General features: G+C 40.9%; 1 protein-coding gene across 2 annotated transcripts in view; it reads left to right on the top strand.

Annotated features, from left to right (window-relative positions):
- Positions 1 to 26,066, top strand: part of PLEKHG1 (pleckstrin homology and RhoGEF domain containing G1) — a 136,045-nt gene that overhangs the window by 105,933 nt on the left and 4,046 nt on the right. For both annotated transcript variants that reach the window (XM_075748417.1, XM_075748416.1), the window contains 14 exons: positions 3,049 to 3,118; positions 10,324 to 10,370; positions 10,846 to 10,996; positions 11,992 to 12,123; positions 14,440 to 14,622; positions 14,712 to 14,807; positions 14,934 to 15,020; positions 17,626 to 17,659; positions 18,856 to 18,951; positions 20,174 to 20,212; positions 20,674 to 20,696; positions 21,534 to 21,752; positions 23,308 to 23,421; positions 24,255 to 25,920. In XM_075748417.1, the coding sequence (XP_075604532.1) occupies positions 3,049 to 3,118; positions 10,324 to 10,370; positions 10,846 to 10,996; positions 11,992 to 12,123; positions 14,440 to 14,622; positions 14,712 to 14,807; positions 14,934 to 15,020; positions 17,626 to 17,659; positions 18,856 to 18,951; positions 20,174 to 20,212; positions 20,674 to 20,696; positions 21,534 to 21,752; positions 23,308 to 23,421; positions 24,255 to 25,920 (2,957 nt within the window). The remainder of the gene's footprint in view (positions 1 to 3,048; positions 3,119 to 10,323; positions 10,371 to 10,845; positions 10,997 to 11,991; positions 12,124 to 14,439; positions 14,623 to 14,711; positions 14,808 to 14,933; positions 15,021 to 17,625; positions 17,660 to 18,855; positions 18,952 to 20,173; positions 20,213 to 20,673; positions 20,697 to 21,533; positions 21,753 to 23,307; positions 23,422 to 24,254; positions 25,921 to 26,066) is intronic.

Below are 26,066 nucleotides of genomic sequence, written 5' to 3'. Positions count from 1 at the left end.
AAGGGCTGGCTTGTCAGGAGGAGCCTTTGTAAAACCTGTAAGAGCTCACCTCTAATGGAAAAGGTTTTTTTTCTGAGTGGCCACAGGACTTCTGTGACAATGAAGCTATATCAAGGCTTTTGATTGTTTTTTTTCTTTTTACTGAAAGTCTGAACTTTTCAGATTAATTTTCCAGAACTTTGTGATGAATGAAGACCAGATTGCGACTGCTATGTCCATTTTTGTTTTGAATGCTGTGCTCTGTCAGGCATTGAGAGAATGAAGTTTCTTGGAGATGCTGTTACTTTAGCATTTATGGCTAGACTGGGCAGTACTTGGTCATCAACTGTTTTGGGGTTTTTTTGTCATGGGTTCAGGACAGACCATGCCGTTTCCTTCCTATGTCCTTCCATTCCTTCCATTTCACCAAAATTGTCCATCTGATGTCCCTGTCACTACCATCTCTCACTCGCTCCAATCCAGATCAAAAATACTGGAGAAGAATACTTGTGTCTTGTTTTAAAATGGTGTGGTGATGATATAAAATTAATAAATTTTTTAAAAAGTGCCTCACCTGAATTGTGTGTGCAAATATGGTGGTTATTTGCAGACCTATAAACGCGTTTCACTTCTCTTGACGTCCTGTAGTCAACAGCTTGATACTAACCTGCACTTTGTCGTATTGAAGGTCTTCACCCACGAGGGGGAAGATAAGTAGTATTGTCTCAAAAATAATTTGTACTCCAAAAAATCAAAGCATCTTAAAAGACATTGTAATGAGACTCTTATTAATTTGACTTGAAAAGGTAATGAATGCACTGCATGAAAAATTGTCGTTCTCTTTATGCTTACCTCTCTCATCCCAAAGGAGTTAGCATTGGCTATTGAATATGATCGTACAGATTCAGATTTTTCCATCCCATAATAACCCAAGCTGTATAACTCAGTACATGGTCTTACATGGCACTGGCACTTGCATCATGTTTCAGTCCAAGTCTTATTAGTGCTTCAGCTGCAAAAGGATGGAGTTCCTCTAATGGTGCTCTCTCGTGCTCCCTTCCTGCCTGGGTGGTTGGCACAAGCGAGTCGCAGAGGCTGAGAGCTGAACAGCCTAAACCCTCTGGATGTTCAGGTGAAGGCAGCTAGTGTTTTTCTCTCTTATTTCTTCTGCCTCCCGTCAAGGACTAAGATGTAGCCTGTACTAATACCCAGCTTTTTCACATGTCAGCTTGGTATTATAGGGATTTATTTAAGTTTTTCAGGATTCCTGGGCATGCCAGTTTTGTTATTTTTATAGTGGCAGGCTGGTCTTACTAATCCCATTCTTACCAGCCAGGTGAGACAGAAGAGAGCACACTATAGGTAACAAAATCTTTCAAAGCATAGCCCTTACACTATGGGCTTGTGCTGAAGACACAAGCCACTAGCATATTCACTGCATGAACTTGGACTCATTGAATATGTGCGTGAATATGTACAATCTTTTAAGTGTTGCATTACTGTATCCTGTAGAAGAAATAATGTGGTGTTATAGGAGACCAGTAGGGATAAAATGGCAATCAAGGTGCTACATACTGTAAGCTGTCAGGAAAATATCTGCCTGCTGGACAGCAGGAATCCTCTGAGCCTGTTCCGTGTGTTTGATGTTATTTCCGAAACTCGTGCGGAACACAGTCAGTCCTTATGACTAATGGTCATGGTCACCATTGCTACAGCTTGCCTCTTTTGCTGATGTAAAGGAGCTTCATGAGTGTGGGCTGTCAAGCAAGGGTGATATTTTTATTCCCATTTTGATGAAGGGAGAAATTGAGGTGTGGAGGTTAAATTGTTGCTGTACAGGGCGGCTTAGTTACCACTGAACCAAAGGTCTTTGTCTGTCTTTGTTCCTTGTGACTGATTGCTGATTTCTTCCCTTCCTTCCTCCAGTAATTAGAGAAGCAAAGAACAAGTCAGGAAACTTTTCTGGTTTACTCCTTTTCTTCCTTACAGAGGGAAATTGTGCCTGCTTAGAGGGGAAAAGGGTAGTTCCCTAGATACAGGCTTAGCAACTCTTATGTGAAACACATTCAGGGAACCAGCTGTGAACTGGGAAAAAAGTAGCCCTAAATGGAAAATCATCTGATGAGAAGGGGTCAGGGGGGAAGTTCTATCAGAGAACAATTTGGCAGAAAACTCAATTTCTTCTCTCGTTTTTCTGAGTACATCTTTCAGTAAAGACTACTTGGATCAAGGAGAGACCTTTGAGGTTTTCTTCTGTTTGAACTCTTATTTCACTGAATTGACTTTCAAGAACTGAGTGTCATACAACAGTGAACATGCTCCCTTATTGCTTTGCTCCTGTTACAATGAATTCATTTCCTGCTTGGCATGTCAAAATTATAAAATCCTCTCAGTAAGGTTTTATTTTCATGCATGTAGGATTTATATATTCCCTTCCAGAAAACTTTTTCCAGCCTAACCGTTTTTCTTCAGTGAAGAGACCCACTAAAGGTAGACAAGTTTTCCTGAGTGAGCTTATTACCATTCTTCTTGTATGTGTAATACATCCCTGGTTCTCGTCTGTGTTTTTTCACTCCAGCTCCTCATCTCCCTCGGTCAAGTAAAGCTCCTACAACATACAAAGACTTTACAGGACAGGGCGTGTGCTTCAGTATCCTTTAAATTTTGTTATTTTTAAATTGTGTTAGTTGATGTACAAGCTACACAACTGTCTGACGCCACCACTATGAGTGTCATAGGAGAGCTGTCGATTTGAAGGAAGGGGTTCAGCTTTGCTTAGGAGATTAGCGATCTATGGTCATTGTGATGACTTGAATTTTTAAGTATGTGGGAATACCATTTCCTTAGAGTGCTCCTCTGCCTCCAAACAGAAAACCCCAGCAGCTATACATCTAGGGGGAAGCAGGGCATCAAAGGGATTCTCGTTCCCTTTTTAGGACTCCCTGCATCATTAAGTGCTTTGGGCATCACTGCCATGAATGATGAAGCACTGTCTGGCTCTGAATATTCAGGTGTGTCTACTCCAAGGTGTGTCATAATTGTTTTCCCTTTTCCTGTTCTTTGTTTTAGTGAACTTCTGCAAGATTTGGAAAACTGTGAAAATGATCCTGTGGCTATAGCAGACTGTTTTGTTTCCAAGGTAAGTGGCTGGTGCAGGAATCTGCAGCACAACACCAGTTGCAGAGTCATATGGGGTAATAAGATTAATTTATTAGCTTTTGAGACCTAATTCTGAGAGCTTGTATGACTTCAACCAATAAAAGTTAGCCAATCTGTGGAAAGGGAAGTAATTTATCTTAGTAGGTGATAGGGATATGCCTCTGATTTGGATTTTTAAAAAAGCCAGAAAAAGGTGTTACTTTCTTCAATAAGTGTATCTGAACTGGTGGAGCTGTTGATGTAGAGTTCACTTTTAGATCTCTCTTTGTAAAGAATTACAGGGATTCTTTGTTTTCCTCCTTTTTTTAATACAGGTGATCAAGTGATACTCCAGTTATGCCTTGTCATCTTAAAAACAGCTACAGAATACAGCTTGGCTGCATTTTTAGAAAAGGCGATAACCTTAACATACTTGTGGTGATACTGTTTTCTGAGATGCACTTTTTTCCTGAATCCAGCAGCCATGCCTTTAATTTTCTTTTTAAAGGGGAAGGTCCAAAGTTTAGCCTTAAGATTCGAATCTCGTTCTCTCTGAAATACTTTGAATTTTCTGAACGTTGATCTGACATATTTATTCTGTTGGGCAATTCTGAAGCCAAAAAATATGGAGAAGAAGTTGTCAGGTGCAGGAGAAATACAGGGTAGCAAAGTAGGTGTCCTTCATTGTAGGAAACTCAGAGCGCCAGTCAGAAAGGGGAATGGCTATAATCGGTAGGATAACAAGAGATTAAGTAATTTGGGCTACAGGTCACTCTAGTTCACTGCAGACTTCACCAGAAAACCTACATGTGCTTTGAATCTGTAGAGCCCAAATATGTTAAGAAATAATGCGATCTTCATGGGTTTTTCTGGGGGAAGAGGAGTGGAAGAGGGGGCATGTATTTGTTTAAATTTGGGTAATCTCTCTATAGGTGTGCTTGCTTTTTTTTCCGTTTTAAAAAAAAAAAAAAAAAAAGCCAAACTTTGTCACATTTTATACTTTGTCCTGAACTCAGTATTGCCAGCACCAAATGTTCACTGTAATAGGTCTAACACAAGGATTTAGGATTAACTGCACCACCCTCCCATGATAGTCAAGTAAATTGTTTTGCGCTGTTGTGACACAAGGGATTTTATCGTAAAGGGGAGTGATGATACCAGCTTAGTGCTGCTGTTTCACCGGATCACTTGCTTGAGTTGAGTTTGAGAAAGCTGTTATTTATCAAGTAATTGATCTTTTGTAACCACTGAGACATCTTAGTGTTGGCACCACTGCTGCAAAAATAGATTGTATTTTTACCCCATTGCAATGGGGTTTATGGCATGTTGTTATCACTCCAGATAGCCTGTATTGAATTGAAGGAAAGAGAATGGGATAAGGGCAAGCACAAAGTCCTGCTTCTGGAATGGAATAACCCCATGTGTGTGCTGGGTCTGGCTAACTGGGAAACAGCTTAGCAAAAAAAGAATCTGGGGTCCTGGTGAATAAGAAGTTGAGCATAAGTCAGCAGAGTGCCCGTGCAGTGAAGGCCAATTATGAGGCCTTCAGGATATTTACAGATACCACAGTTTGGAGCTGGTACAGCAGAAAGATCTATTGCTTGCTTGCGCCTGGGAGTGCTCCTGGCTGGGACATGAAACAGAGGTGGTGCAAGCGATAATAGCAAGTCCAGGAAAAAGTTGTGCTCTCTTTCATATTGGCCAGCTGAAAGGAGCTTTCTGGTAGACTTTCTGGCCGTTAGTTCCAAAATCCATCTGCGTATCATTGCTCGTGCTTTTTGTTCCCTTGTCAAATGCTTTTAGCATTTGCATTATTGGCAGGCAACTGCCTGATGGCTCAGAAATTGCTAGAGATTGCAGTCCTAACAAGCATTTTTTTAGCTTCATCCAGACAAGTGCAAACACTTAAAAGCAAAATCAAACAATACCAAAATACCCCATAGTTCTGGTTTTGGCCGTGAAGATGGCATTACAGCAACTGCTGACTGTCTTAACAGACTCCACTTGTCCATTCTTGGTTGCTTGTATCTTTCCAGCATTGAGTAGTGGAAATAAAACTGCCTTTTTTGGCAGTATGCAGTCCTTCAAGTCTTATGGGACTTTGGCCATTTATTGTTTGATTGCTTCGAGTGTGCTAGATCTTCACTGTGAGTTAAGCACAGCGATAGTATCATGCTGAAGTCATAGCTCACAGCCTTAGCTAATGGATGTAGCTCTGCTGGAGATTCTTTAATGCTTCCTGTGGAACTGTGCTTAGGTTACACGAGCTCTGGCTCTAGTGCCATTCTTTTCATCCTTCTGGTTCAGCTGTGAATACCCTAGTTGCTGGGAATTTAAGCATATAATCAAGTTTTCACTGTAGGTACTGTGTTTACTTTTTGCATTTCATGAAGCTCAGTAACAGCATAAAGTAATAGCCATTTCTTCCTTCAGGATTCATGTGAAATGACACAAAGTTGTTTTGCATGTATAACAGAACAGTTATGGTAACTCTGTAGTTACCATAAGTAACTCTGGAGCTCGTTGGAACTTGAATATTTGTGAAAATATCTAAGCAGCTTAATTTCTCAAGGTCTAGTTTTGTACTGTATTTAATACACTGTTTCTTTGAACTTGACTTTGTTACTTGGTTTTGCTCAATAAAATTTGATGTATGCCATATTATACTTCCCTCACACAATCATACATCACTGTGTTTCCTGTGTATAACTTTCACACTTGAGTAGTAGACAGCCTTGCAGCTTTTACTTTTAAGGGACATACAGTAAGGATTATCAAAGCACATTAGTGCACTTTGAACGAAAACTCGTAATTGTGGATCTTTTGCATTTGTTGTGCTGAGTGCTCAAAGTAAATAGCTCCTAAAATGGCAGCTTTCATTTGTTAAGAGACTTCAATAAGATGTCTTTAGTGTCAACTAGCCAGTGACATAAAACTCACTAACAGATAAAATAACCACGCAAAGCTATGACTTTATATAAGTATAAAAATTTAATAACAACTTACAACATTGTATTAAATCCCTCTGCTTCCCGATATTTTAATTCATTAATAACTCATAGGCAAATAGACACAAATGCAGAAAAGCATGCTTTTTCAAAACCTGCTTTCCAGTCATGAATTGCTGCCTTTGCCTTTCTGCCCCAGGATGCAGACGGTGTGAATGGGTATTTGTTTAAACACTGTGGGATGGCTCGTGCACGGAAATAACCTGCCACTGAGGGTAGTGGTGTACTAGTTTAGTTTCTACCAGCTCTGGTCGTGCCTCTTCGTCTAGAAGAACTGTATTAACTCTAGTATGTTAAATGTCTTGGAGACATTTTGCTGGTAACTGTAATCGGAGGCTGGTTAAAGGGTTCCAGTGCAAGCTTAGCTATAGCTTAATTATTCACATAAAAGATTGTTTATAAGTTTTATTGCCAACTCAGTCTTTCATTTTCATAGTAATGATGCCAGTGTTAATTAGAAGATTGACTTCAGTGTTCTACACGTTTGCATTTAAGTGAGTTGTTGTAAAGGAGCGCTTAATTCTGGCACATTGCTCTTCTCACTCAGCACCCCAGAAATTCAGAACATATGTTTTCTGAAAGACACACCAACAGCTTAACCAAGGGAAAAGGGAGAATTACTCTAATCTAGCATCTCGTTAATGAAGAGGAGATCCAGGCAATTGGCTTTAGCTTACACTCTGACTCAGCTCGTTTTCTCAGTCTCCATTTTCTTTTAAAGTGCCTTTTATGGCTATATAAAAGCACAGTGCACCAAGAGTTGAGAGAAGATCGGGGATCTAGCCACGTGCTTGGCACTTCACTCCGTGTGGAGGAGACGCGCAGTGAATTGATGCAGCTGCGGGGGACAAGCCAAGTATGGCTGGGATCTGCTCGCGCTTGGCTTTGCTCTTGAGGGTGACTTGCAGTCAGTGTGGATGAACTCTCAGCTTGGGTCTCAGTTTTTGCACCCACTACCACAACAGCTTTGGGCCCTCAGATTAAAAATGATCTCTGGAGAGATTCCAGTCTCGCTGGAGAGATCATGTTTAATCTGTTTTGAAGGCAGTTGAGGTGAACAAAACAACTTTCAAGCTGAATAAGTTTAGGAATGTCCAAAGAAATACTAATGAGCATAGCTGGCGTTTCGCTTACAGTGTGAAAGTATTGGTAGAAATATAGTAAATCCATCTTAGTCCTGTTTTTTTTCTGTCGCTTCTGAACATAGTTCACAGCATTGCCTTTAGCCTGCATGGCTTTTACCCTGCGACGCTCCCAGTAAGACAGCGTTCTCTCTGGGGACTCTGCGGTGAAGTAGAGAAGACCAGCTGGGCGTGTGAACTACAAGTCCCTTCTTTGACGGCGCAGAGGTGCTGGGTAGCCAGGCAGGCGGTGGGAGAACGGCCGTCCTGAGTTAGCGCAGCTTCCTCAGGCTGAGGAAGAGCCTCTCTCGGAAGCAGTTCTCTTGGCCGCTCTCCCCATGTGTTCACGTGAGTCCTGCCAATGCCTAGGCGAGGTGTATGATGCTGATTCACACCAGCTACCATATCAACAGTCTCATTCTGGAGGCAAAAATGCATGTAATTGTACTGGCACGATGCTCGCGTAGCTCAGTAAAAGCAGATGTGCTCTCAGTAAAAGTGAATGCTCTCTGATGGTTTCGTGTGATGAAACGAGCTGTGGCGCGATGAAACGAGTACGCGTGTAAGTGCAGTGTGAAGTTTGGCATCATGTCTGTTCAGAAAGCAGGGATGATTGTGAAACCATTCTTAAGGTTTTTAGAGGTGTTGAGGGCATGAGAAACTACCCTTTTTTCTTTTCCTTTTTTTTTTTTTTAATACAAGTTTATTCCATTTAATAGCTAGACTAAAATTCTTTTAAAACCAAAAATCCTACTGAAAGTAGTTTTGACCTTGTGTTAAAACCAAACCAAACCAAAAAAACCCCAAAAGCCAAAACAAAGAGGGAGAGTATGAAAAGGCTTCTGGGGATTTCAGACTTGCTTTTGATTTTGTGGGGAATGTGCACTCGGTTCACTCTGAAACCCTGAAGTGTTTCGCCTTGTTTGTTTTATGGATAATGCTTTCATTTGTTAAAATTTCACAACAGATATTCTCTTTGTTTGACAAGCAGAACAATCATGTGACTGTATTTATGAACACAGTATATATATACATATAAAATAAATTGGCACAAAATGTTCTGCTCTTTGTTTATGAAGTAGTTCTATAAATTGCATTAGTCTGTGATTGTAGCCATGGGAATATATTACAACTTATACCAAAAGCCCCTAAACAAAAATCTTGTATTAATATATTCATATATAAAGTAAATCACCTTTTTTCATCAGACTGAATTTTATCCTAATGCTCTCTCTTAAGCACCCTGACTTATTATGAGTGCTAGCTAGTTTGGTATTGATTGCCGTAGAAAATTACACAGTGTAATGCCTGCAATGCTCTGAGATTTGTTAATTCTTCATTTTGAGCGGAGAGGGTTTGGAGCTGTGGCCAGAGGTCCCAAGCGTGGCTATGACACAAGCTCGCTGACTCTGAGTGTGGACACGGGGCGTATGTACACCACTGTAAAAACTAACTGCGACAGCAAATAAGTCCAAACGTGAAAAACCGGGCTAAATCATTTAACTGTATTTCTATCAAGACTACATTTGGTTGGTTGGTTTCTAAGTGAAGAGCAGTTTAACAAGCTTACAGCCCACTAGTGAGTAAATGGGGATCGTGGTCCCCTAGAGAAACATTTATTAGAAGTTTGAGTTATTTTTTCCGAACAGTTAATACCAAAATCCAGCAAGAAATACTGGAATGAATTGCAGTGACTTGTACTCGTGTATAGTAGTACCTTACTTTATACAGGGTCACTGTCTAAAGTATGAATCACTACTCACTGGAAAAATGAATGGCACCATCTGCTTTACGCATGCCGGAGGGGGAAGGGAGCACTGCTGTTGGAAATGGGGAAGGGTACTGCCTGAGCTGGCTCTTCCTGATGAATAGCCAAAAAACCCCAACCCCAACAATAAGAAACAAAAGCCACAGCCTGCATCAGCCCTCTCCCCAAGTGATGTTGCTCCTCAGAGCACTGTTGCATTCCGTGAAGGCAGATACTTGGTCTCATCATTCACCAGCGACTACCCCCGGGGGGACTGCCCCTCGCAGCGCAGAGCTCTTGTGCTGCAGAATGCCAGAGTCTGTTCTGGAGATGCTTTGAGTGGAAACTGGGGTCTTGTTTGCTGCCAGAGGATTGCTTTTTATTGGTCTAGGTCTCAAGAAAGAAAAAGTAATTTATTTTAGGAGCACTTTGCAGTTCTGCAGTGCTTGCTTAGGCTTTAGGACTCCAGCAAGCTGCAGAAGTGGCACGTTATTTGGGATAGAAGTTGATAGGCAGATGTAAATTTAAAGTACGGTTTCTGGAAACCTGTTCTTGCATAGAATTAAATTATGATAATTAAGGAAAAAAATCTTAGGCCAAGGAGGAAAGAAATGAAACTCAGGCTTTTGCTCCAAGAAGCTTGTCAGCGTTAAGCGTGGGTAATTTCACTGTGACAGGCAAGTGCGGAAACCCACCTAAATCTAGTTACGACTTGTTTGAGTAATAACTGTCTGCTTTCACAGAGTCATAATTTACTTTAAAAAAAAAATAAAATCACTTTTATGGCTTCTAATTTTCACGCTTAGACTGTGCTCAAATGTGAAAGTATTTATAGTTGTTTGAATATTGCACACTGAACATACCCTGCAACACTTACTTCTCCCAGTAAGCGTGTGTGTGCTTTAGCACACACAAAACTAGATATGTGCAAGCCAGTTGTTTGAGGGGATGTGGGGGTGTTGGTGTTTGGTTGGGTTTGGGGATTTGGTTTGGGGTTTTTTGTAGTTTTTGTGGGGTTTTGTGTTTTTGGGAGGTTTAAGATTCATGGATTGTCATAAAGGACCTTGGAGGCTCTGTTGCAAAGCTGCTTGCTTTTATCTCTGCATAGGGTTTCTTGGTTTTTCCCTTCAAGTAAAGGAAAAAATCTCCAAAAAAGGAAAGATGAAATTCCGTTAGTAGGTCTATGGTAGTGTTAGGACCATCACCGTGAATTCATTGATCAGGAATTAGAGGAGGCATTGTCTTGATGTCATAATCTTTATCTTGCACATGTGTTAGCTGTGAGGTTGACAAAAATCTGAATACACATAAATCTTTCCTCCCCATGCAGAGTGAAGATTTCCACATATATACGCAGTACTGCACCAACTACCCAAGGTAGGAATACTGGGTTCCCTTTTAGCATTTGTCCTTTTGCCTGTTTATGTAATGCAAGTTACAGTCTATACAAAAAAAAAATGTGCCTTTCCTCCCTTCCAAACTGGAGGGAGAATCGAGGAGTTTACCTTTTTTTCTTATCTTAAAATAAATTTAAAAAACCCCTCATCTGAAATTTTATTTTGACTCTTCTTGTCTTTCATTGCTATTATTGTCCTTTAGAAAATGATGGTCTTATTCTGCATTGCTCCAAATATGTGATGCCCAGTAAAAGAGATGACTATATGTCACAGGAAAATATAACTGAATTCACAACATAACTTAAAAAAACCCCACAAACAAACAACAAAACCCAACAGTGATTGGATTAGGAACCTGCTGCCCCCTTTTACGAGGGAAGAAAGAAACAATTCTTGACTTCACCTACAGACTTACGGAGACAATGTGTCTTAAAGCTATGTATTGGTGTTTCCAGGTCAGTGGCTGTGTTGACGGAGTGCATGAGGAACAAGATGCTGGCCAAGTTCTTCAGAGAACGGCAAGAAGCTCTGCAGCATTCTCTGCCCCTGGGCTCCTATCTCTTGAAACCTGTCCAGCGCATCCTGAAGTACCACCTGCTTTTGCACGTAAGCACCCATTAGAAATGCATTTTGTTTAGGGCTGCTGCGCGTCAAAAGTTCCTGCCTCTGATACAAGGCTTGATGGTTAGAAAGGTTCTGCATTTCTTTTGATGCTTTTTCTTTTGGGGTTGATTTCTACATGTGGAGACTCTTTCTGTCTTCATCATTTCACAGCATATGCGTATATTTGGAGTGGGAAATTTGTGGTAATTGTTTTAGATGTAATGAATCAGTCTGTGCATCCAAATGATTAGCTGCTTTTTTGTTTTTCCTTTTTAAACTGGTCTGTAATTCTGAAGTTGTTTGGAAGATTCTTGACATGATTGAACACTTCTGTACACAAATTTATTGTTCCAATGAAAACCAGCATTTTTCCACATGTTGCAATGCTGGGGGTGGTTGAAAGAAGGATTAAATATGTATAAACACCCCGATTGGTAAGAATTTTGTGGAGAGGAATGACTGAGGAAGTGGGAACTCTTTCTGTATTCAGTGAATTAAGCAAGTTTTGGAAATTTCTGCTTTATTGTTAACATTTTCCACATATGTTTCCTATTAGAGAGTCATGTTTTAGTGAAGTGTAAAGACACTGATCCTTATTTAAAATGTCTGGTGTTTTTCTGCTCTCCAACTGTAAAGTAATGCCTAGTGTAATTCCATCAGGGTTTTGTAAGCGCGTAGATACGTTCTGCGTTTTAAGAAAGCCATTAGACGCTGTCTGAAAGGGTCTCCTGTCAGCGTGCTGCGCTCTCTTTCTGTGCCTCTCTGCTCGCATCAGCTGCTGCAAGTATAGTCGCTGCTAAACTGACCGTAAAGGCTTGGCTTTGTTAGTCATCTTGTGTTAATCAAATTGATAACAACATGCAATAGTAACAAAGGCAGGAATGTTGCATTTGGGTGATTGCAGTGCAAAGACTAAATAGTACAGATAAAAACATAGCATTGTGTTCGGCTGGGAAAATTAATTTGGAAATAACAGGACTTTTTGTTCCCCATCTTAGGAAATAGAAAACCACCTTGACAAGGACACAGAGGGCTATGATGTGGTGCTGGATGCCATAGATACGATGCAGAGAGTGGCATGGCATATAAATGACATGAAGAGGAAACATGAACATGCCATCAGGCTCCAAGTGAGTTCTTGAAGAGATTTTATGGGTGTTTGTGAGCTGTTTTTGTCAATATATATGCCATTAACATTTTTTAGTTTATCTTTTCTTTTAATCTTTCAGTCATAATTTAGACTCCTGTTGAGTATGCCTGTGGCTGTTTGATCTTAGAGACCGTGGCGATAGCTGCTGCAGTAAAATCTCAGACATCTCTGCCCTACAAGCAGCATCCTGTAAAGCATTTATTTTGCAGTAATACGGAACTTAAGATAACTTTTCTTTCTTCCTTTCCCTCAATTGTACAGCACTGCTGTACAACCCTAGGGCATGGCTTTGTTCAGAAATCCTGTGGTTTCCGATTTCTCCCCTTCGTGCTGATTAATTTTGTTTTGAGGCATTTCTTGTGCTGCTTCTTGTTTAAGTACTTTCCTCTTGGGCTTTTGAAGACTCATTATCAGTTGCTTTGTGAAAAGTATAAACCTAGAAATATGATACTTAGAAAAAGGTTAACTTTGCTTCAAATTAAGAATTTTTGAGGAGAAAACAAAAGCTACGCCCTGAGTAACTTTTGGCATCAAGAGCAAGCTATTTCATTGATAGTTTACAGAACGGTCACTCTATTTCAAACTTCCCAGTGAATCACAATTTTACGTTACGTTTCATCAGCAGTATTTATATTGCTTTAAGATATTTGGGGGGATTTTTTAGTTTATAAAAGGGAGTAATAGGCTTATACCATTCCAGAAATCTATGTCATGTTATTCTTTGTCCCTTTTTTCTTTTTAACATAAATGATACTTATTTGCCCTCATTTTTGTGGTTGGGTTTTTTTTTTTGTTGTTGTTCGTGTAGGAAGAATAGGATTGCATTTGATAATGTCTTGCCTGCAGCAGTGTAACCTTTTGCCACATGTTGCTGGAAATACATGCTGATAACTTACCAACAGTTTGCTATAAATCTGAGTAATGATAACCAGTAATATTTGGTTATAAAGGGGATTAAATGCTTTTGGAAAAGTGTGAGGGGGCATGTTTTTGAGCTCAGCTGGCAAATGTATGGAGTGGTAGAAAATGTTTACGTTCATACTTACCCTTTTAAAAAGTAAAATCTGCTTCTGCGGCCATAAGGATAGGTCTTCTGTGGGCTATCACACTGCCATTCCATCTGTAATGCTGCAAGTACTGCGACAGCAGTTCCTGTGCAGAGTCTCCCTCAACAGTGGTGGACATGATCCCTGTGCTGTACCCTGACTTATTTACAAGTTCCTAGAGAGACCTGATAAAATGCATTTTTTTTTTCATTTGTTACATTTAATTTTGTTTTTATAACAGTCTTGTTTATAGTCCAAAATATGCTGCTTTTGGGTTTTCTTCCTGTGAATGTTCTAGGCCACCTTGTGTGTCAAATGCACTGAGATGTTTTCTAGCTGAATGGTGTATTAATGTAATGTCCTAGAGAGACCAGCCTAGGATGAGGAAATCTGTCCCTGCTTTGCTAATGGTGCCAGGATTAAAGTCCGATGGACATTTTAAGATTTCCCTGCTTAAGGTTTAGTCGGCTCTTACAATTTCCTGTAGCATTCTTAAGTGCTATGTCATTGCTACTGACAGAAAAAAACAAGCAACTGAAGGAAACAAGAGTAGCCATCGCTAAGCAGCACAGACTTGTGAAGATGTTCTTAGATGTTTCTCTAGCCCCCCCCCCCCTTTTTTTTTTTTAGTAATAAATAAGGTGAGGAATACCTATGGTAGGTATACAAATCATTAAAAATACAAATAAATCTTGGCATTTCAAATGATCACTTGACCACTTCTGGTCCTCTAGTCTTCTGAGAAACATCTCTTCAATCTGGATACCTCACAGAGGTGCCTACAGGACATAGAGATGGCATTATAATTCATCCAGTGGGGACTACACAACTTCAGGAGGATACACAGGGTGAGAGAGATTGGTTAGGGAAAAGAGAGGAGCAGGCATGGGAGAGACTGATGATTGAACTACAGACCATTCTCCATCTCTGCAAGGCCAGGGACACGGGGTTGTGCTCTTTTGCCACAGGCTGCCCTGGGGACCTCAGGGCTTTTCGCCAGATCCACGCAGAGGTAACCAGCACTCAGGAGGGCATGTTTTAGTCTGGGCTTGGCAATGGGCCTCCAAGCTCCTGGCTGCAGTGTTGCACATAACCTAGCAACCTCAGTACCGGTCTATGGTGACTTTACCCTGTCGGATGCTGAACTTCCTATAGGAGAGTGGGAATGGTGTCAGCAGTTTTTGTTTGAGTCTTTATTTAAGTAAGATCTCTGAAATGAGCATTGGTTGTTCTTCTTTGATCTGTTGCAGGAGATACAGAGTTTGCTCACTAACTGGAAAGGGCCAGACCTCACAAGTTACGGGGAGCTGGTGTTAGAAGGAACATTTCGCATTCAGCGAGCCAAAAATGAGCGCACGTTGTTCCTCTTTGACAAGCTGCTGCTAATTACAAAAAAGAGAGATGAGATGTTTGCATACAAAGCTCATATACTGGTATGTTGGAGAGCAGATTGGTCATGTGCTGACTCTGGGTCTCCTCGAAACTCCTCCATGACTCACACCGTTGCCTCTCTTTGTTACAGTGTGGGAATCTAATGCTTGTTGAAGTAATACCAAAGGAACCACTTAGCTTTAGCGTCTTCCACTACAAAAATCCCAAGATGCAGCATACTGTCCAGGTATGACAGAAGCCTCCCTGCCTACTGGGTAACCTGACTAATGACTGCGTGCTGTTCCTGAGCCTGCATAGTGCAGTAATGCATTTTCTTATGGTGCTACAATTTTACTATTATTTTTTTCATCAGGCAAAGTCACAGCAAGACAAGCGTCTTTGGATTCTTCACCTGAAGCGGTTAATTCTAGAAAATCATCCTGCTAAAATTCCTGCCAAGGTAAACATTAAAAAAACCAACAGCAACAAAAAAAACCCAACCCAAACCACTGCCTCCTTGTACATGCATTTAACTTAAAGCAATCTAGTTAGCTGCAAGACGGATGGCAATTTACAGAAAGTTTAGACTCCAGGAGATTATGATGTTGTGTTCTTGTGTCTTTCAAAGTTCCTCAAAATTAATGGGAAAGTTCTACTAAACACAGCTACTGAGCTCGGTACAGGAGTAGAAGAATTTAACTGGGTTAGCAGCATTGCTGTCCACATTAGGATTTGCCTGCTAAGACATGAGTAACAGAGATGCAATGTCAGTAAGCTCTGCTGTAAGAGCGTACCTTGGCTTGATACTGCCTGTCTGCACAACTCCGAGGAGTGCTAATTGCACCATGCGTACACGTTACCAAGCTAAGTTTAATCTGTCTTGGTTAGATATCATAGCAGTGAAGTCATTAGCAGTGCACACTTCACTTTACAAATACACACACCCATGCTGAACCCTGCATCCTTAGCTGGGATGTCTGAGCCCTTTTTGGTGAGATAGCTAGCAAGCTTTATGCCAGAGAAAATGAGGCCCTGATATCATATCTACCTACAAGAAACCTGGAGAGGGACTGTTTACAAGGGCATGGAGTGACAGGACAAGGGGTAATGGTTTTAAACGAAAAGAGGGTGGCTTTAGATTAGATATAAGGAAGAAATTCTTTACTGTTAGAGGGGTGAGGCACTGGAACAGGCTGCCCAGAGAGGTTGTGGATGCCCCATCCCTGGCAGTGTTCAAGGCCAGGTTGGGTGAGGCTTTGGGCAGCCTGCTCTAGTGGAGGGTGTCCCTGCCCATGGCAGAGGGGTTGGAACAAGATGATCTTTGAGGTTCCTTCCAACCCAAACCATTCTATAGTTCTATGATATTCATAGCTGTAATGTCTAGGAGTAGGGAAACCTCGTCCTTTATTTATGAAATCCTGTCTTAGAGCTCCAGGTGATGTTTCCCACTGTAACATATTGCACCTCTCAAGGGTTGTTAACCCTAGCTAACTCTTGCCGTGACACAGCAGCCACTGACTCTTGTGTGGAAGCAGGATTTTTTTTCTGATTTTTTTTTTCCCCCCCACTGAGTTTTACTTCTGGGTTGTGGATTTTTTTCAGTATTAGTTTCACTGATCAGTTTCCCTGGCTTTTTTTTTTTTCCACTGAGTTTTATGCTATAATGGCTCAAAAAATGTTACCTATGACCTGGCATACACAGTGCTGTACTAACTCTCATTTTCAACAAAAAGAGAATTATGGGACAAAAAAGCCCTAGCAGTTGTTATTACTAATTCTCCTCTTATCTTTTTGTTGACAGAGTTTATCAAAGATACAATGTTAATGCTAGTGTCCAAGCTTACAATGTAAATACTCCTTGCAGTTTATTAGGTTGTAAAAAGAAATGCTACAGCATGATCTCAGCTTTTCTGTCAAGATTTTTGCTTACTACTTATTGGATATTTTTCTATCTGTGAAAAAAAGTGTACCAAAAATATTTCTGCTCATAGAAATAGTTTAATTTGAGAAACAAAAAGTGTAACCAAATAAATCTCTGAGGTTGTCTGCACGTTTTTTTTTTTTTTTGGACAAACCAGTACTCACTAGCTATGAGACTTCTCTCTGTCGGGATTTCAGAGTATTTACTAGTAGTCCACGTGTGACACCTGGTGGAAAATTACTGAACTGCACCTGTAGAAGGGCAAGCAGGTTAGGTAGGCTATTTTATTTTAGTTTTTTGTACTTATTAGCTAATATGTGTGAGAAAACATTCAGACTGTTTTTCCTATTAAAAAAACTGACAAATTTTAAGCAATCATGTCATGAGATGCTTTTTATCCTGGTTCAATCTTACTTAAACCAAATGATGGTTATTTTCTTAATAGCTGTTCCCCAAGGAAACTGTTAAAGGAAGCAAGGTTGACAGTGTTTTCTGTGCCAACAACTTCAGAATTGAAAAATAATTAAGGAGTTAAAACTATTTGATTTTTAGGGAGGAAATGTTCTGTGAATCACAAAAAGCTTGTGATTCCCAGATACAAGGGCCAGTTTTGTGCCCATCCCAGCAGTATGGAGAGGCATATCAATGGCTTTAAATTCTGGGACTTGTAGAGAGATCTCCAGAGATTTTTGGCCCCATGGAGGAGACCCAGCATGTACAGCATGATCTCAGCACAGCACAACCCCTGTCTTTGAAGCCAAAGTAGTTTTTGTGGTCAAATGTGCCATCACTACATTCTCCAGAAATATCTCTCACCAGTTGTGCCGTAGGTACACGCGCCTCCCCTTGCGCTCCCAGGAGGGGAGGTAGGCACGCAGCGCAGAGCTCCCGGGTGCAGTGAACAACAGGGGTTTGTGTGAAGCCCTGAAGATAAGCTCTGCTAAGCTCCTGCCAGCCAAGTAGTTCTTTGCATATATAACATGCCCAGCACACAGAGAAAGACAGAAAATAACGCTGCTAACTATATTTATTAGTTTAAAAATTAAGCTTGCTTTTGTTTGCATATAAACTCTGTAATATGCAACGCAATTTGTCCTTCTACTTACAGTTTAACTTTTTCATTTTTTGTTTTTTTCTCTTTCAGGCCAAACAGGCAATTCTGGAAATGGATGCCATACGTAAGTTGGTTCTTTTTCATTTTTAAAAAATAATAAAACCATCCTCAAAAGTTTGGCTGTAACTATTGCTTTCATCTGAGGTGGAAGAAGGCTGGGCTTATGTTCCTTAAGTTATGACATTGCTGGAAAAAATGAAATTGGGTGCAGATCCTGTGGAGCTCTGTAGGGACTGGGCTGACTGATCTGCAACCAACAAGTTCTGTTGGATGATGAGCAAGGAAGAGGCAGATTAGACTTTCTGTAAACTGTGGCCACTCTCTTTTGCTTCTTCCGTGCTGACTAAACACATGATTTTTCCTGTTTTGTAGCCTAAGCTCCTTCTGGCTAGGACACACCAAAGGGCTAGCAATAAGCAAATGCAGCTTGAAGTATGTAGCAGTATTATGGCTTATTTGTGCCAGCAAAGCTGCAGCGGGAGGACAGCGAGGGAAGCTGCCAGCTGCTCACCGCACTGTGCACGGCCTCTCTGGAAGGGAAATGAGGAAGCCCAGCACCCCTGCAGCAGCAGCAGCAGCGAGGCTGGCTGCTCCAGGCGTCCTCCATCACCTTGCAGTCCAGTTAGCACAGCAGCTGCTCTCCTGGCTACGGCAGAAAGCAACTGCACCCGCAGAACAGCCCCCAAAAAAGTCCATGCTGGGACCCAGCAGGCTTGTGCTTGTGTCTGAAGAGTTTGCCTGTGTGTGTCCCAGGAGTCAGGGCTAGAGAACGTGTTGGGTGCTGCTGTCTGCGCTCTGAGTGCAGTCCCATCCGCACTGTCCGGGCTGCTGCATCTTCTGCTGGTGCAAGCTGCGTTAGCTCTTCATGTTGCCAGGGATCCTTAGGAGTGTAGGGAAATGAGAACAGTAGTCCTATGATATAAATACTGAGGAAGTCTTGGAGTAAAGCAGGGTTGTTATTTACTTAGGTAGTTGTATTGGTCAGGAAGGCTCTGACTGAGAAACTGGCAAACAGACATGATGACGGTGCATAAATGTTGCTGGGTTAGCCATCTGGAGCAAGGCACAGCTAAATGAGCAAAGCATTTCCATGGCTGGGTGGTTACAGCTACCCTACAGCAGCACACCACCCTGCTTGGGTTGCTTCAGGCTCTGATGAAGTGCCACTTTGTCATTCACAAAGGGATGATGGCACTGCCTTCCGTGTGAAGTGACACCCTTGTCACTCTCTTATTTCTTGTGCCTCTACTTGTTCCACAGATCACCCAGGCTTCCACTATAGCCCGGAGGGAGAAATGAAGTCATCGTACCAGCCTAAAGAAGGCAGTGTTCCTCACAGAGTGAGAAGGAAATCAGGTGAATAAACCACCAAGATGACAAGAAGAAAAACAGAGCTGTTTAGGGTTGGGTGAGGCTGGGCACTTAGAATTGGTCTGCAGCCTGTACTCCATGCAGATTTAACACAGCACAGTAACTCTCAGATACGGGTAGAGTATCTTATTAACCATTTGTTGTTTGTGTAACTTATTTTTTTATCCACTGTTTGCATTTAATTTCATGGATATACATTCCTAATGATGGATGCATAAAGAACAGTGTTACTTTCTAATGGCTAAAAGAATGCATATGCAGGAAAGCCAGTCACATTATTTAAATCTGACATTTTTCCCCCCACTCCAAGTAATTACTGTCTCAGAAGTGATTCCATCCTGATTGTGATAGGTTTGTTATTTCAAAGCATGATGACTATCTTTGCTTAGTGTAATGTCTGCCTTATAGATAATAGAGATTTGAGACGTGGTTATGCTGACTTTTGTGGGGTTTTTTTCTCCCAGCTCAGACATACAGCCATAATTACTGTTAGTTTCTTCTTGAAGCCACTACAAATGTCAGTGTATTTGGGTGACTTCATACTGCAGTCACTGTGTTCCCCTCTTCAGCTACTTAAAGACCTTTCCAATTTGGAGTGTGTAACATTGTGTATTGGGAAATGACTTAGGGTTCATAAGAGTATTGATGTAGTGATTTATCGTACAGCAGCATTGGTGTCTGAAAAATAATCAGATTTTTAATTACTTTTGAGGCATCTTCCTTTGTTTCTGAGGTGAAGGATTGCATTGGTGCTGCTTTGCCTGTAAAAGGAGTAATACAAAATACCAATCAATTGGCCTCCTATGTAACGTTCAGCTACTTATACTTTTAAAGCCTTACTAAGCTGTTGATACCTCATACTTATTTCTGATAGGTTACCTCCAGCAGCTTAGAGCAATAGCAGAGATGAGCAAGTCTTATGAAAGCAGGAATCTTAACATGGGATGAAAATTTATGTGTAGCTTATTGTATGGAGGGCAGCTTTTATTGCATTGAGAAACATGTATGGTTTTTGGTAACAGCTGTACGTTTGACACTTCAACAAATACTTTTTTCTGAGGAGATTGGGTGATTAAGAAATGAAAATCTGGCTTCCCTGCATGGGCTCAGAAGCTTGAATTTTGGTCTCTGTACTGTAAAAAGTTGGCCAAGGTACCCATAACTTTCTTTGGGACACTGGAGTGCTTAAACATGTTGTCTTTTTCAGAACCCTCATCGAGAGTCCATAAAGTTTTGAAGTCAAACGGTGAGCTGCTTTGTCTACTGTTTATTGACCCACCCCCTCTGTACTTTGTAGAACAAGTAAAGATGGATCCTTTTCTCCTATAACTTTCCCTGAACACATTGTGTGGGGGGAGGAAGTATGCAAAGAAAACAAAACGTTAGTGTTTAAATCTAACATCTGGTTTTCCACATTTGGGTTCTGGTCCTGTAAACACCCTAGCAGCTGGTAACTGAACACATAGAGTCTTGGCCATTGTGAGTACTTGCCCATATCATACCAGTGATGCAAAATCAGGACCTCAGGTGCACCTCAAGCCGTCTCATGCTTATCAGAGACCCTATAGTCTGTTTGCTCAGTTGCTGATGTATTTAATCCTCCTTTTGGGAATTCATAATTGGGATATTAGTGTAGCAGTAAAATGGGCATAGACTGACAGCAGTTTGATTAGTCATTTATGACAAAGTATGTATTTCATTTTTCAGACGTAAGTCCAGATATGCAGAAGGTAAGCCATTTCTTAGATTTCTTGGTTTAGCACATTCAGATGACTTAGATAACAGTATTTACTGTAGAATCTTCATCTTCTTGGTTGTGTTGATTTTAAGAATGGAAACAAAACCATAGATGTTGTTTAGCATCTCCAATAAGATTATTGGAATGAAAGCAATAGAAATACAGCTAATGATTTCAGGAATTTCTAATAAAAAAAGACTGATCCATGTATTGGTCGTACTTTATAATACTATAGGGTAATTAAAAATACCACTATAATCACAGAAGTTCTGTGTATAAAGGTAGTGTTTATTCTTTGGAGCATGTCTTTGCATTTATTAAATAACACTGGAAAGTTTCAGCTTATTCTGATATATGTATCATATATTTAAATCATATATGACCAAACAGAGCCAATACACCTTAAGCAGATAGAAATGAACATTTCTAATTTTTACATTTTCTGTAAGTATTTGTAATTAAGTTCCCAGTGCAGTTTGAAAGTGTCATGTTGAATTTTAGACCCTAGGCTTTTATTTGGGATGGAATTTAAAGTGGGAGGTGTGTGGAAAATTTACAAACAGGGTAAATTAGATATGACTTCACCGGGATGCCATAACACTGAAGCTATGATTGGGGTGGGGGTTTTTGCATATTATTTTTTTTCAGGTCTAAATATTCTATGGAAAAATAATGATTGTTTTACTTATTTCTTTATAAATCTCATTTCAGTGCAGCTAACTGAACGTAGCTTAAACATTGCCGATAAGGCTGATGTAAAACTGTGCCTTGCTAAAATATAAAATCTCTATAAACTTCTAAACCAAGTTTTGTGGTGTTTTTTTTTAAGCGGATCGCTATTGAAGGGGCCCTGTTATCTCAAGCCACCAAACTAGGATCAAATGAAGCCCTGCTGAATTCTAGGAAGAAAGTTTCCTTGGAACCCAGTGGGCTGGAGAGCCAATTTCAAGAGTCCATTGAGCCAGCCTACAGCAGCGATCAAGACGAAAATCTCCAGACTTCTGCTACGGAACAGATTGATGCTGATGATGAAGAAGAGTCTGAACAGGTAGGAAAAAGAGGGGAAAAAAAATAAAATCCTTTTTTCCTGGGGATGATGGCAGAGAGATTAAAATTATCTGTAAAACTGCAAGGAGGTAGGAATCTGTTACAAGTGTTTGTAAGTCTTTCTCCTTAGAAATATTTTTATTTAGACATCACACAACATTCTTCTGCATTTTAACAGAGAAGATGTAAAAATTAGCCCCTATACAGAAGCTTAAATCCCCACTGCTTGAAAGGGATTTTACTTAGCCATTTACAGTCCTCAAGCCTAGTTTTAACAGAAAGCTATTGTTTTTACCCGTTCTGCACAACTGACCTTTCCTTGCTTCTCCAGCTGATGCCATGACAGAAACCTTTTTTTAGGCCACATGCAGAGACAGTGCCTGCGGGCGTCTGAAGCAGGGACTTGAGTATGAAGTTAAGATTCAGGCGCTGCCACGTGCGATGTGCTGTTGCTTGACCTGCAAGCTGCTGGCAGTAGATAGGAACGCGTGAACTTATAATATGAGATGTTGTGAGTAGGATTTCTGAAGATGAGAATCTTTTATCTCTGACTGTTGCACAGGCATTCGACAGGTGGTAGTTTTGCCCACTCTGCATGATGTTCCCATAAAAGCGTAGGACTTCTGAAAGACTAAAACACCAGTTTTGAAATGCAACTGTATTAAAGAATGTAGATTTTTCAGTTTGCTTTAGTTGATGCCGAGGTCGTGTCCTTGTGTGGTCCATTTAGTTTGTGAATTATCCAAAACCTATTATTGAAATTATTTTTGAAGCTTACTGCACGTTTCCTCTTCGAAATTATAGTATTTCCTTGTAAATCTTTGATAAAATAGTATCTCCTATCAGTGTAGTGCAGTGTCTTGTAATTCTCCCTCTTCCTGACATAACTACAAAAGAATGAGTAAGTGCAAAAGAATACCACTGTAAAAATGTGTAATAGTAGCTTACTGTTTAATCCTAGGTGTGGCAACAATGCCTTCTCAGATTCTCTCCGTTCCCACCATGCGTCCCATTCACTCCGAGTAATTTAAACACAGCTCAACATAAAACATTCTGGCCTTCTCTATGGTTTTGGTTGTTTTTTTCTGGGAAGTTGGATGACAGCGTATTTTTTTAGTTTAGACCTCTTTCTGGTTTTCAAGGCTGCAAGTGATAGCAAGACTATTCCGTCCTCATTTTAAAACCAAAACAAACTTTGAAAATTGAATTTTTGTGTGACTGTCGTCTTTTGTTACAACTTTGGCTGTGAAATTAAGCCCTTTCCCTCGTCCAATTCCCATGTATTCTTTTACATCTATATTTTTATAGGCAGATTCTGCTTTCAACCTCTTTTTACAAGCTGTGTGGATTAATTTAATTTAATTGGTTATATTGTAAAGAAAATTTTCTAGGCTCTGAATCGTTCCTGTGGCAGTGCTCTGGTTGTTCATGAGCATTTTGTCCTCCTGGTGTGGATACCTGGCCTGTTCTAGCTGCTAGTAATTCTTCTGAACAAGACTGTACAAAGAACTGTAGATTGTACTACCCCTCCCTTGCTCTTTTCTTTTAAGTTACAGGGAGTGCAGCAAAACTCATTGCAGAAATCGAAAGGGGGAAGAAAAAGACTTAATAGTCAAGCTGCTGAAAACGTTGAAAAACGGCGAAGTGTTAATCTCAAGTGTGAAACGCAGGTATATATATATTTTTTTTTTTACTTCTATTTTGCTATGCATCATAGATACATAAAAGAAATCTGTGTTTTTCCTAGATAGACAGATAAGTCATTTTCTGTTTATGTCGTGTTAATTCATATCATTGAAATATTCATCTATATGAGGAAAAACTGTTCTTATTTGGGGCAGGGGAAAAAAACCCAACCAACCAAACCAATTAGTGTTAACTTAAGCCAAAAGGAATTATCTTTCGCTCTCTTTCCCAACCTCTGGCCAGGAACAACACAGCATCCTTCATGTTAGCATTAGCAGGTATGTGGCCTTGCTGTAAATTAGATCTGCTAGCAGAGCTGGATGAAAACTTACTCCAAAAAGACAATGAAATTCCAGTGGCATGTGCTAGAGGGCATAACATACCTTTCTGCTGGGGTTACAGGCAAGAAGAAAGGGGAGAGAGCAAAACTTTTGGCACAAGCCCAGAGTCAGATTAGCGTAATCCAATTGTGAAACTGCAGAGTTAGCATAAAAGGTTTAATCTAACCCCTGCCAAACAAATTTGCCTTTAATTACTCATGCGTTAGCATGAGCCAGTGTCTTGCATTTGAAGTAAGGTGTTATTAAATGCCAAGAGTTAACTCTGAAGCCGTGGGAAGGATTAGGAAGCAAAGTAGTCCAGCATTGCCACCTTGGCTCCTTGGCTCTCTAGCAAGGAGCCTGCTCAGCCTGCCCACCTCCACCTGACTCCGTGCTGTGGGACACCCTGGTGCGATGGCAGTTCTGTGAACAGAGGGAGTCACTGTATTATGGCAGGGGATAGGCTAATGTTACCTGCATATTTCAAATCTCCACAGAGCTCCAAGGACCCTTCAGATGAAGAGTCAACCCAGTTGAATACTGATCTTCCATTTTCCTGCGCATCTAGACAGCCACAGCTGCCTAGACAATTCAGCACACCCCAGAGCAACTCGCTAATCATGAATATCCTGGGAGGGAGTACCTCTGTCAGAAACATCTGGACTGACCATCAGATCAGGCAGGCATTGTTTCCCAGCCGACGTCCACCTTATGAGAATGAAGATGATGAAGACGATTATCAGATGTTTGTACCATCAGTGTCTACAACCAATGCTAGTTCAGCTGTCGGTGGAGAAAGGAGAGGTTCTGGGCGTCCATGCAGCTGGCACTTGGGGGTAGCGCATCAAAATGAGACTTCCAGCCCTAGTCGTCACAAAATTGTTAGGCGGGCCAGTAGTGCTGGTGAAAGTAACACGTGTCCAGCCAGTGCAAGGTATAAAATCGGGGAGCGCAGTTCTCGAAGGGAAGTGAAGAGAGAGGAGGTGAGCAGTATGAATGCGTATCCCGAATCTTCAGAGGAGCTGACCCTTGATGATATTGAACATGTTTATGATAATATAAGCTACGAAGACTTAAAGCTGATGGGTTTGACAAGAAGGGAGGAGACAGACCGTGGTCCCCAGAGATCTGCTAGAGACTCTCTCTATGAGGCTGAAAACAAAAGCAGCTTAGATTCACCCTCCAGAAAGAGGACAGCAAATCAAAACAGGGCCTCCATCCTTGCTAGTAGGGATGAGATACTACTCAGAGAAGCACCTACTTCAAGTTTGGATGAGCTCAGGATCGTTGAAGACAATATCTATGACACGATAGTGCTTCCAGAAACACCACTATTGAATTTTAAATGTGACCCCTTAAAATGCTCTAAAAGGCGGAGCTTTCTAGGCCTGGAAAAAGACTTTGCATGTTGTGACAATCTACGGCAGTTTGTTTCTGAAGAGAGTCTCCAGTTCAGTGAAGATGAAAGTCCTTACCATCGTGTTCCGGTCGACAATGACTATTTGAGCTTAGTAGATAGCTCCTCCAACTCAGATTCACTCTCCCATAAATCTGCAGCAGATAAACTCTCGGAGGAAGTAGATGAGATTTGGAATGACCTGGAGAACTACATCAAGAAGAATGAAGAAAAGACAAGAGACCGTCTCCTTGCAGCCTTTCCTGTTTGCAAAGATGATATGCAGGAAAGGTTACATGCTGGTAGTACACCTGAACTGAGTAGAGATGTAGAGTACTCACTGTCTACTCTCTCTCTGCCAGAAACTCCTATTTTCCCTAAAACTGTGAAGCCCAGGGCTGCCACCATCAGCGAGGCTAATCTCAGGCTCGAAGACACCACGCCATGCAAGAACTCTTTTATGAGTCTGAACAGATCTTCCTTCTCCAGTGAGATGCCTTTTGTAGATAGCCCGTACGAATCTGCCAACAGTGTTCTGTCCAATGCTCATACAGAGGGCATGGAAAATGACTTGGCTGCTGTGGATAAAACAAAGAACAGGGTTTTTATGATGGCAAGGCAGTACAGTCAAAAAATTAAGAAGGCTAACCAGCTTTTGAAAGTTAAAAGTCCAGAGCAGGAACAGCCAGCTAGCAGACAACAAAAACTGAAACACAAGGATCTTGCTGCCATTCTGGAGGAGAAGAAACAAGGTGGTCCTGCTATTGGTATGTCAAAAATATTTCTATACAGATAATATTTCTTTAGTAACTTTCAGTGAAAGTTGTGTACTGAATTGGAAGATTACGAATTTTCCCCACCTTGCTAGTTGAGTATCAGTATTGCATTTTCTGTGTTACCACTGAAATGAGTT

Source organism: Balearica regulorum, chromosome 3, assembly GCF_011004875.1.
Source record: "Balearica regulorum gibbericeps isolate bBalReg1 chromosome 3, bBalReg1.pri, whole genome shotgun sequence".
Taxonomy (NCBI): domain Eukaryota; kingdom Metazoa; phylum Chordata; class Aves; order Gruiformes; family Gruidae; genus Balearica; species Balearica regulorum.
This window is presented reverse-complemented; position numbering and strand designations above follow the sequence as displayed.